This window comes from Mytilus galloprovincialis, chromosome 5 (genome assembly GCF_965363235.1).
Source record: "Mytilus galloprovincialis chromosome 5, xbMytGall1.hap1.1, whole genome shotgun sequence".
In the NCBI taxonomy this organism is placed as follows: domain Eukaryota; kingdom Metazoa; phylum Mollusca; class Bivalvia; order Mytilida; family Mytilidae; genus Mytilus; species Mytilus galloprovincialis.
This window is the reverse complement of record NC_134842.1, coordinates 83339067-83352100: the sequence shown is the minus strand read 5'-3', so window position 1 is coordinate 83352100 and position 13034 is coordinate 83339067. Positions and strand designations below refer to the sequence as shown.

The following is a 13034-nucleotide window of genomic DNA, read 5'->3' as shown; positions in this document are numbered from 1 at the left end:
TAATGCAATGATAAAGAACGGAACACTCCTTGTCTGCTATCTAATTCAGTCATAAAATATTCAACATACAGAAATATATGAAGGATCTGACAGAATTGTTTGTTTGTTGAAAATATGAGGATTTTTTTCAAGAAATTTAAAAATTAGTTTTTTGGCAAAATTAGTATCACTAGGTGTTAGAATAAAGAAAAACAATTTTAAAATTATAATCGAAGATAAATTTGAAAATTAACTAAAGTGTGTCAAAAATTGTTGAATTTTTCACATTGATAAAAAAAAAAATTACTGATATCTCTTACACATTTCATTAATGAATTCAAAATTTTAATGTTAGGAAAAGCAAATGTGTTATTTTGATTTTAGATTTAAATATGAATAAGTTGAGTATTCATTATTGGGGATAACACTTATTTTTCTTAAAATTAATCATTGAAAAAAATAAAACGAAAATTTTTACAGGAAAACAAAATCAGTCAATTTATAACAATTTGTGAACTTTTACAATATATAATAAGGCAACCAATGTAGAATTTGTAATGGTTGATTAAACATTCATACTTCCTTTCGAAATGATGAAACTAAAATTAACTTACCTTTAAAAATTATCTAATTACATTATATTAACAATAATCACAATTTCTCTTCTTTTTTTCGATATGTAATAACAAAATTGGCACATTCAGATATTCATTAACAAAATGTTCTTTAATATATATATATATATATATATACATAAGGATTTGTATACAACCCTAGTAATGTCAATTTGGAATATTGGATCGCAAGAGCATAAATTTGGATAATTTTCATACTAATCTACTTTTATAAAACCTCAGAACTTTATTATTCTTTTAGTTTTAGTACAGTTTATTATCCTTTTTTTTATTATAATTATTTACTCTCGTCTCAGTAGGTACATTTTTAAGTTGAAAAAATTTTGATATCTATATTACAGTATCATGATATTATAGAATGTATGAATGGTCATATAATTTTATGTTATGTATATTATGCTCATAATTTGTCCAATATCCACTTTTTTCGAGTAAAATTTTTAAAAAAGCTTACTTTACTGAACAGGTATAATTAGTTATCTGATAATTTTATAAATTTTATGAATTTTGTCTTTTTATTTTGTCATTTATTTATTCAATAAAACTTGTCACTGCAAAACCTTTCCTTCTTTCCTATGAAAAATACCCTCCCTTTTTAATTAAAATGAAATCGTGGAACAAAACAAAACATATAGAAAATAAATTAAACATATATGGAATTGAGATCATTGGATTAATTCATTATACTTTAAAAAAAAAAAAAAAAACAATTAATAACCTAAATCAGTATCCAAATAAAAAAAATAAGATAAAAATCAGCTGATTACACAAAAGTAATAATGATGACATGAACAGAAATTATTTCAACCGCCATAAATCTTTTTAGTATATTGCCCTATATCTAATACAAACATTAGCAATTTAGAACAAAAATGAAATCCATGCCTTATTTTTATCTTGTTTAAAATATAAAGGAAGTTAAATATACTTTTTGGTTCCCAACTTTTATTTTTCAACATCCTTGATGTACCAAAGATTAAACCGTCATTTTCTTTTACCCATACTGGCCTTTATAAAATTATATACACCGAGAAAAAAAGAAAAAAGTACAACAGATTTGAGCAATGATACACGGCAAGTTTTGAATATCCCCTGAAAGAAACTATGAACATTAATAACGAATATTAACAATAGTCCAAAAATCTACGAGGTGTAACTACCTCACGTCTCGGTCGCTTAGCCATGTGATCTGACGTCATGTTTTCATCGCTCAGAGTCGGTGACCTTTTTATGGTTCGTCCAGATCTTGTTTTGACAGACTCTGGTGTTTTTGCAACTCCATTTGTTTTTGGGTTATCTCCCTTGGGTGTCCCTTGTACTTCCTCTGACGTTGGTAGAGGGTCATCAATAACATCACCATGGTCGTCAGGTTTGATGGTTTTCTTTAACGGAGAAGCTTTGACATTTGTTATAGACTTCTTCTACAATAGATTAAATATACAGTTAGAATGCATGCTCAATTCCAGCTTCTGTAAACCAACTTATTTTGCTTCATTTTGCATTTAGCCTTTTGTTTCCCAATACGTGGCGACTTAATTTTGCTATTTTCATATTTACTTGATGTAGCTTTAAATTTTCACGATGATTTATATTGGAGAAAGTTGTAACTAGAGGCTCTCAAGAGCCTGTGTTGCTCACCTTGGTCTATGTGCATATTAAACAATGGACGCAGATAAATTTGTGACAAAATTGTGCTTTGTTGATGGTGATGTGTTTGTAGATCTTACTTTACTGAACTTTATCTTTATCTATAATGAACTTGGCCCAGTAATTACAGTGGAAAATATTTTGTAAAAAATTTACAAAACTTTATGGTGAAAATTGTCAAAAATTGACTATAAAGAGCAAATTCTTATGAATATAGAATACTTTTAGAAAGAAAAACTATATGAAAGCTTAGTATTGACATTTTTATAGCAATTCAAAATAATAACAGTTCCTTCAGCATGGAAATGACTATAATATACCTATACAAACTGATAGACTAATTTTGTCACAACATCATTAAAGTGGAGTTAAAGTCTTATAGGATTGTAATAAAATTGAGAATGGAAATGGGGAATACAACAACCCGACCATAGAACAGACAACAGCAGAAGGTCACCAACAGGTCTTCAATGCAACGAGAAATTCTCGCACCCAGGGGCGTCCTTCAGCTGGCCTTAAATTTTTCAATTATTTTGCTTCATTTTAATCCATTGTTAAAACAAATTAAATAATTTTCAACAATTATTTACCATTTTAAGAGGAGATCTCTGTTTAGACATTGCCGGTGATGACTTTTTTTCTTTGATTCCATCAGTTATTTTCCTTTTTGCTGTCAACTTCTTTTTCAGACCATCTTTCTTCCCTTTGATTGGTTCCTGGTTGTCTGTTGTTACTTTTTGCGGTGATACAGCTGCATCATCATAACATTCCATTTCTAAAGCCACTTCGTCTAAATCTGTTTCACTGGCATAGGATATTGGAGAGTGCTGGAAACAAATTTAAAATCAATTAAAAAAATTTCAATTTTTGCGGTCGTATAATAAAAATACATACCAGTGGCAGATCCAGAAATTTTTATGAGTGGGGGACCTACTGACTGCCAAAGAGGGGACCAGCTCTGGTCATGCTTCAGTGATTCCATTTATAATAAACCAAATTTTCCCCAGAAAAGGAGAGCCCTGAAGAATTGCAGACTCCATTGGTAGTTTTACTGTTTACCTGGTGACATGAAGGGGTAACAAGTAATTGGATATTTGTGACAGTAAAACTTCTAATGAATGTCCGCATAGCTTCAAATACCATACAGTCATCTCTATTCTAATGTAAAATAAACAAATCAAGAATTGTAGCCATTATTTTGGCGTATTATTTTCATTAAATGAAAATTCAGAGAAATGTTTTCTTTGACAGCACAGCTAGTTGATGTCATAAGTATGTTGGGTGTATGATAGGTAAACACTGGACATTCCTGGCTTCACGCACACCTCAAAATGTAATAAAATTTACAAGCAAGTTGATTTCTAGCTGCAAAATGTGATTTTTGCTTATCTTGGAGAAATTCCATGTCAAAATTTAGGAATTTAAAATGACAATTCCCTTAGATACACATAAGACAGTTCGAAGAAGAATTGTACACTGATCGTCATTCTATCAGCACCATTGATTCAAAATAATTGAACCGGAATAATCAATATGATTTTAAGTCCTATTTTACCATCTGTTCTTTGACTGTAACCCGTTTTCCTTCAGTTTCCTTTGGTATATTTTTGACATCAGGTATCGATACTGCTGGTACTGCTATTGGATCCTCATTTTTTACTTCAGTTTTAACCCTAAGCTGCAACAGACATTACATAATTTAAATAAGGTATTCTATTGAAATTTTTAAAATTGGTTGATAAAAATTTAACGGTGAACAATATTGCATGTGTTGTTGTGCTAAGCATATCCCTACTTGTAATTCAAAGTGTCAGACAAATAGATGTCGGACAGATCCCAAAATTTCACACACATGACTTTTGAGCTGATGACCAAATATGACATCTTTCTGAGAAAAGTGTGATGAAAAAGTTTCAGTTGATCCATCAGGGTTCAGATTGTAAACTTCAAAGTATCTTTTCAGTGATTTTGTAAAGTACTTTTATAGTACAGTTTTATTTCATTACAGCTTTAAATAATTACATTGTATTTTATTTTGTAGAAAGTCAACAAGAGTATTTTCCACTTATATTACTCAAGTTAACAAATTTCTACAATAAATGCAAATACTCTCAGATCTGTACTTAGTGTCTTTTTTGGTTTACTTAGGGTTTTTTTGTGTGCTTTGTATTGATCTGATGAGTTTGGCCCTCTTCAAGTGATTTTTATGTTTGTTCCGATATTGTACTGTTACACAACTGTCCCAGGTTAGCGGGAGGGTTTTGTCCCAGCAAACATGTCTAACCTCACAACATTCTGTATGTGCCTGTCCCAAGTCAGGAGCCTCTAATTCAGTGGTTGTCCTTTGTTGCTGTACATCATATTTGTTTTTCGTTTCTTGTTTTGTACATACCCAGTAAATTAGACTGTTAATTTTCTTGATTGGATTGTGTAACAAATGTCATTTCAGGGTCTTTGGTAGCTTACTATACAATATTGGGTTTGCTCATTGTTGAAGGCCCTACGATGACCTATTGTTGTTAACTTCTACTTTTTTGGTCTCTGGTGAAGAGTTTTCTCATTGGCAATTACATAACATCTGCTTATTTTTAAATATCCATGATAGACAGGTCTATGTGGAACCAGTCATTCTGAAGGTTGTCAGGCATTGGTCAAAATCCAGTAAAAATTGGTTAAGTCCAGTTAAGTGATATGCGTTACTGGACCAAATGACCAGTAATTTTTTTAACTTTATCCAAATCATATGTGTAAATGTCCTGTAAAAAAGAGTCTGGTACAATTAACAAGAATGGTTTACCGGACCAAATGTCCAGTTGATTTCTCAGAGCCTTTGGAACCACTTTGGAACCATGCAAATTTTAATTCAAACTTACTCATTTGCTTAACATTAGTAAATGATCATCATATATGTCACAGATAATTTGTTCATATTTTTTCGTATTCATTTTTTTCTCAATCATAATCACTTTGGTTTCATATGCATGTACTGCTATTATTTCATATATTCATATACATTCATATTCATGAGTTCATATGGGAGCTGACCTGATGTGACCTGCAATGCCATGAATTTCTATACATGTTTCTAATATTTACATGCATGAGTTGTCTCATTGGCACTCACACCAAATCTTCCTATATCTATGAGTACATTGCATGCTTTCACCCGTGGAAAGTAGTTATTTTAAGGGTACTAACCACTACCACTCTTGGTTCATTAGTCGCTGTACAAGGTGTTAATTTAAAACTATGGCTATTATATTTTCAGTAATAAAATTCTGTTCAACAATCTTAAGTATTATAGAAGTTGTAAAGCCATTTCATATACAAGAGTGACCATTTCTAACTGCGACATAAACTATTTATGACATTACAATTGACATTTTTGTACACATTTCCCTTAGAATCTAACACTGATTTTTCTGTACGTAATTTCATTTAATGATCCCTTTAAGAATCCTGTAAACATATTCAAACAATTCTATTGTGGTAGAATGTATGTGTGCAAGTACATATTTGTGTGGTTACACATTAAAAGTACACAAATCTCTACCTGTAGTGGTCCCTTTGAAGTATCATGTAAACACTTGGGACATTCCCATTGTTGTCGGATGTCTTCGTTGATAACACCCTCGCTGTTTAAGTTCTCGTACTTCTGATGTAAACAAGGAACGTGGATAATCTCCCAACACAAACTGCATTCCATTAACTGGTTTGGTTCTGGTTGGTCGGCTTTATTACATATCAAACAGGTGGCATTGTGTGGTAGTACAGGCTGCAACATGTAAAAATAATAGGTATTACAAATCAAACAGGTGGCATTGTGTGGTAGTACAGGCTGTAACATGTAAAAATAATAGGTATTACAAATCAAACAGGTGGCATTGTGTGGTAATACAGGCTGTAACATGTAAAAATAATAGGTATTACAAATCAAACAGGTGGCATTGTGTGGTAATACAGGCTGTAACATGTAAAAATAATAGGTATTACAAATCAAACAGGTGGCATTGTGTGGTAGTACAGGCTGTAACATGTAAAAATAATAGGTATTACAAATCAAACAGGTGGCATTGTGTGGTAGTACAGGCTGTAACATGTAAAAATAATAGGTATTACAAATCAAACAGGTGGCATTGTGTGGTAGTACAGGCTGTAACATGTAAAAATAATAGCTATTACAAATCAAACAGGTGGCATTGTGTGGTAGTACAGGCTGTAACATGTAAAAATAATAGCTATTACAAATCAAATAGGTGGCATTGTGTGGTAGTACAGACTGTAACATGAAAAAATAATAGCTATTACAAATCAAACAGGTGGCATTGTGTGGTAGTACAGACTGTAACATGTAAAAATAATAGCTATTACAAATCAAACAGATGGCATTGTGTGGTAATACAGCCTGTAACATGTAGTACAGGCTGTAACATGTAAAAATAATAGTTATTACAAATCAAACAGGTGGCATTGTGTGGTAATACAGGCTGTAACATGTAAAAATAATAGTTATTACAAATCAAACAGGTGGCATTGTGTGGTAATACAGGCTGTAACATGTAGTACAGGCTGTAACATGTAAAAATAATAGTTATTACAAATCAAACAGGTGGCATTGTGTGGTAATACAGGCTGTAACATGTAAAAATAATAGTTATTACAAATCAAACAGGTGGCATTGTGTGGTAATACAGGCTGTAACATGTAAAAATAATAGCTATTACAAATCAGACAGGTGGCATTGTGTGGTAATACAGGCTGTTACATGTAAAAATAATAGCTATTACAAATCAAATAGGTGGCATTGTGTGGTAGTACAGGCTGTAACATGAAAAAATAATAGCTATTACAAATCAAACAGGTGGCATTGTGTGGTAATACAGGCTGTAACATGTAAAAATAATAGTTATTACAAATCAAACAGGTGGCATTGTGTGGTAATACAGGCTGTAACATGTAAAACTAATAGTTATTACAAATCAAACAGGTGGCATTGTGTGGTAATACAGCCTGTAACATGTAGTACAGGCTGTAACATGTAAAAATAATAGTTATTACAAATCAAACAGGTGGCATTGTGTGGTAATACAGGCTGTAACATGTAAAAATAATAGCTATTACAAATCAAACAGGTGGCATTGTGTGGTAGTACAGGCTGTAACATGTAAAAATAATAGCTATTACAAATCAAACAGGTGGCATTGTGTGGTAGAACAGGCTGTAACATGTAAAAATAATAGCTATTACAAATCAAACAGGTGGCATTGTGTGGTAATACAGGCTGTAACATGTAGTACAGGCTGTAACATGTAAAAATAATAGTTATTACAAATCAAACAGGTGGCATTGTGTGGTAATACAGGCTGTAACATGTAGTACAGGCTGTAACATGTAAAAATAATAGTTATTACAAATCAAACAGGTGGCATTGTGTGGTAATACAGGCTGTAACATGTAAAAATAATAGTTATTACAAATCAAACAGGTGGCATTGTGTGGTAATACAGGCTGTAACATGTAAAAATAATAGCTATTACAAATCAGACAGGTGGCATTGTGTGGTAATACAGGCTGTAACATGTAAAAATAATAGCTATTACAAATCAAATAGGTGGCATTGTGTGGTAGTACAGGCTGTAACATGAAAAAATAATAGCTATTACAAATCAAACAGGTGGCATTGTGTGGTAATACAGGCTGTAACATGTAAAAATAATAGTTATTACAAATCAAACAGGTGGCATTGTGTGGTAATACAGGCTGTAACATGTAAAACTAATAGTTATTACAAATCAAACAGGTGGCATTGTGTGGTAATACAGCCTGTAACATGTAGTACAGGCTGTAACATGTAGTACAGGCTGTAACATGTAAAAATAATAGTTATTACAAATCAAACAGGTGGCATTGTGTGGTAATACAGGCTGTAACATGTAAAAATAATAGCTATTACAAATCAAACAGGTGACATTGTGTGGTAGTACAGGCTGTAACATGTAAAAATAATAGCTATTACAAATCAAACAGGTGGCATTGTGTGGTAGAACAGGCTGTAACATGTAAAAATAATAGCTATTACAAATCAAACAGGTGGCATTGTGTGGTAATACAGGCTGTAACATGTAGTACAGGCTGTAACATGTAAAAATAATAGTTATTACAAATCAAACAGGTGGCATTGTGTGGTAATACAGGCTGTAACATGTAAAAATAATAGCTACAAATCAAACAGGTGGCATTGTGTGGTAATACAGGCTGTAACATGTAAAAATAATAGCTATTACAAATCAGACAGGTGGCATTGTGTGGTAATACAGGCTGTAACATGTAAAAATAATAGCTATTACAAATCAAACAGGTGGCATTGTGTGGTAATACAGGCTGTAACATGTAAAAATAATAGCTATTACAAATCAAATAGGTGGCATTGTGTGGTAGTACAGGCTGTAACATGTAAAAATAATAGCTATTACAAATCAAATAGGTGGCATTGTGTGGTAGTACAGGCTGTAACATGTAAAAATAATAGCTATTACAAATCAAATAGGTGGCATTGTGTGGTAGTACAGGCTGTAACATGAAAAAATAATAGCTATTACAAATCAAACAGGTGGCATTGTGTGGTAGTACAGGCTGTAACATGTAAAAATAATAGCTATTACAAATCAAATAGGTGGCATTGTGTGGTAGTACAGGCTGTAACATGAAAAAATAATAGCTATTACAAATCAAACAGGTGGCATTGTGTGGTAGTACAGACTGTAACATGTAAAAATAATAGCTATTACAAATCAAACAGTTGGCATTGTGTGGTAGTACAAGCTGTAACATGTAAAAATAATAGCTATTACAAATCAAACAGGTGGCATTGTGTGGTAATACAGGCTGTAAAATGTAGTACAGGCTGTAACATGTAAAAATAATAGTTATTACAAATCAAACAGGTGGCATTGTGTGGTAATACAGGCTGTTAGTGTTGGATAATCGGTTGAAATTACCAACCGATTATCTATTACAATCGGTTGACAGCAACCAACTGACTATCGGTTATAATCGCATCATAATACATTGCCCTTTTTTTTTTAAATGAAATCATGCATTTAGTCTCATTGTACATGTCTAATGTGTATATTCCATATCATTGCAGAGTTTATATATTCATATTTGATCTTTTGTTTCCTTTTCATATTCTAGCATACTAAATTATAATCCTGGTACCTTTGATAACTATCTATTTAGCAATTAAAACAATGAATTAATTAGAATCCAGATTCAGATTGAACATATTGTATCTCATAATTACAACATTAATTACCAACAGTCACACTAACATTTCTAAAGTCCAATGGTGTAACTCACATTAAAATTTCAATAACATAGCTGTTTAAACATTTGAATGATTGTAGTTAAGAAAAGATATTTAAACTTTTTAACTTTAAGAAATTCAAAATTAACAGAAAAAAATAAAACAATGCATTTGCATTGAATTATATACAGTTAACACAGGGGATTAAGCCAATGTCTGTTAATTCGTGTAGAATGCGTTTTTTTCACTTTTGTGGTCATTATTTTTCTGTCAATTTTGTCATTCGTGCGTCTGAACTTATAATTGCAAGAATGCGGAATTATTACATAGTTGAACCGTATCCAATTCGTGATTCTTATATTTTAAAATGGCGGACAAATTTCGGAAAATTTACAAAAATAAACGATGTTTGACAAGCAATTTGGAAATGAATATGACGTTTTGATGCTACAAATGGATCAAACATTAATAAAAGGCAATTTGAAACACGTTATAATGAAGCAAAGAAATTATTTTGTCTAAAATCGGAATGATTTTATGTACGCTCTCAAGTAACAAGTACGGGTATTGAAAAAGTATTTCATACAAAGTTATTTATTTTAAATAACATGCCATCAATCTGTATATATTAATAGTCAATGCTTTAGTCATGTTTATAAAGACGGAAATTGGTTATGTCTTTAATTATAGAATGTTTGACATTGTTAAGGGAGCAACCATTTGATTTTTATGGGGGGGCTAGGATGAAATTTGAAAAAAATAGGCAGGACAGGAGTTTTGAGTTAAAAAAAAAGGCAGGATGAGACACTTGCAAAAAAAAAAAAGTCAGGACGACAATTTAGGTAAAAAAAAGTCAGGATAAACTAAAAAAAAAAAGGCAGGACCGAACAGAGTGAAAAATAAAAAGGCAGGACAGAGATTACAGCTAAAAAAAAATGCAGGACAAAATTTTTCATCCTAGCCCCCCCCATAAAAATCAAATGGTAGCTCCCTAATTATTGTCATCGACTGATATTTTTTGTTATTATTTGTTTAACAGCGCATGTAAAATGCAAACCTCAAACGGACCGGAAGTTGATAAGCTAAAAGTCCGGAAACTATAACGACAATCGATTGAACAAAATCCCAATCGATTATCGACATCGCCTGGCCCAACCAACTGATTTCCGACTTATTCCGATCATCGGAACAACACTACAGGCTGTAACATGTAAAAATAATAGTTATTACAAATCAAACAGGTGGCATTGTGTGGTAGTACAGGCTGTAACATGAAGAAATAATAGCTATTACAAATCAAACAGGTGGCATTGTGTGGTAGTACAGGCTGTAACATGTAAAAATAATAGCTATTACAAATCAGACAGGTGGCATTGTGTGGTAGTACAGGCTGTAACATGTAAAAATAATAGCTGAAGAGGCTTTTTTTTAGCAGGACCAAAGCAAATAGAGAAATTAATATATAGCGGGAAATTTGGGTAATGACTTTACTTTTCCTAATTTTGTGAATGAAAGGAACCACGAAATAAGAATGCTAAAAAATGAAATATCAGTCAGATTTGGTCCTTGAAATCATAAAAGGAGAAGGTTCACGAAGAGTTAAAATTGGCCCTAAATTTTTGATGTTTTTCAAAACGGGTTAAAAAATTACAAATTTCACAAAGAAGTACTTGTAATAATACTATTAAGACAAAAACATATTTTTCTGGCACCTTCCTTTACAATTTATGAAGCTATGACCCCTTAAAAAAACATTATTTGTATTTTAAAGGGAAACTTCGCAAAAAAATCAAAAATTGAAATTATGTTCATTCTGTATAAAAATGCTCAAATTCATAGATATTAAAGTTTTATTCTGCTAAATAAGAGATCACCATCGATTTTAAATTTAGAGTATCAATTCTCTGCGGTCAGCCATTTTGTCACCTTCTCCGATTTGCCCCACGATATGTCTAAGGACCAAAACTACAGTAACCCGATGTAGTCGTAATTGCGTGTCGATATAATCTTGTCAATCGTACGGTTGTTTTATCCGACTAGTTAACTAAGTTGATACGGAAAATTTTCTGATCTTTTTTTTTTTGATAACCATGATCGACGTCATGATCTGTCATTTATAACAATAATGATAATATTGGAATTAGTTAAAAAGTAAAAATTTCAATAAATAATTATAGTGGTCCGTGAAACTTGAATTGTTTTCGGAAATCTAATAAGTTCATAATTCTTTTATGTTATAAATTTTATTCAAATAAATTAGGATCTTCGCTCCACTGATCACCCGCATGGCTAAAGGTATTACTCCCAAAGGTATTGCAGGGGATGTGAGGTGACACGTCCAGGTATTCAAGCGATTTCCTGTCGAGCTTGCAAATTCATCATCGTTTCACTTCGTAGGGTATTGATCAGTGTACACGGCCGATAACTTAAAACTTTCCATTTTGAACTATTCGGTGTATAATATGCATCTCTATCTTGCGTGTCCGAAAGTGATATAATATACTAGTCATTACTAAACTCATACGCTTGTTTATGAATAACATTTCTGGTGTAAAGAAAATTATTTATAAAAATATAAATAATACCTAAAAATAAACAACAGATTTGATGAAATAAAAATCTATATACATATTTTTTCCAAGGGTAAATTTGGTAAAATGTAATTTATACTCGTTGTCAATGGTGAAGGACAGATCGGACCATACCAGAAATATTGATTTAAAAAAATGTACGCACTTGTCGACCATTCGTATATACGCCTGGATAATAAGTTTCAGAACTATAGCGCAAATTCAAATATATACATGTATACATTGTACATAAGAAAGAAACATACATTTTGTGTAAATTGGGGTAAAAGTTTTTTTAATTGACTAGTCCACGTATGCCAACGGTATGTAATCATCAAATGTCGAAAGACTATTGTATACCAAAAGAAGAAGAAGAAGAGATTTAAATACAGGTCGATATATAACTTTCTTTGGCTCATCGAAGTCATGGACATTTATATATCAATTAGATTGTTCTCGAATAAAGGAAGAAATTCGTCATCAACACAATTGTTCCGACATGCATGTAATATGTACGCAACTGGACGTACACTAATAATCCCTAAGGGATGTGAATATTTTCCAGGAAAACTATAAAGTATCAAAGTTTCAAATCAATTTCAGGATTTATTTTCTTTCTTGATATTCAATGACAGCAATTTAAAGAACAAAATGCTTGTCCGCTTTAGTGGTATTCTTGCCAGTTGAAACAGACTTATAATTACATTAAACAATAGGAAAAGATGACATTAAATTCGTTCTGGGTTTTTTTATACATCGTTGGTCAAATAGCTAAAGTATTATATATAGTTGGGCCCGATATAGTTACGGTGTGAGACGAAGACTATTTTGTTAAGGACATTCCCGATTATGTATAAATTTTGTTGAAGTTTTTCACACTTGAAAAGCAAATATGTT

General features: G+C 31.8%; 1 protein-coding gene and 1 pseudogene across 1 annotated transcript in view; both read right to left on the bottom strand.

Annotated features, from left to right (window-relative positions):
• LOC143074171 (lysine-specific demethylase 2B-like) overlaps window positions 1-13034 on the bottom strand; it is a 100877-nt pseudogene that overhangs the window by 59988 nt on the left and 27855 nt on the right.
• Window positions 1-13034, bottom strand: part of LOC143076537 (lysine-specific demethylase 2B-like) — a 28899-nt gene that overhangs the window by 5446 nt on the left and 10419 nt on the right. Inside the window, exons 6-9 of the mRNA XM_076252362.1 lie at window positions 5815-6036; window positions 3817-3939; window positions 2852-3088; window positions 1775-2035 (exon numbers count right to left, since the gene is read on the bottom strand). Of these exons, the coding sequence (XP_076108477.1) occupies window positions 1775-2035; window positions 2852-3088; window positions 3817-3939; window positions 5815-6036 (843 nt within the window). The remainder of the gene's footprint in view (window positions 1-1774; window positions 2036-2851; window positions 3089-3816; window positions 3940-5814; window positions 6037-13034) is intronic.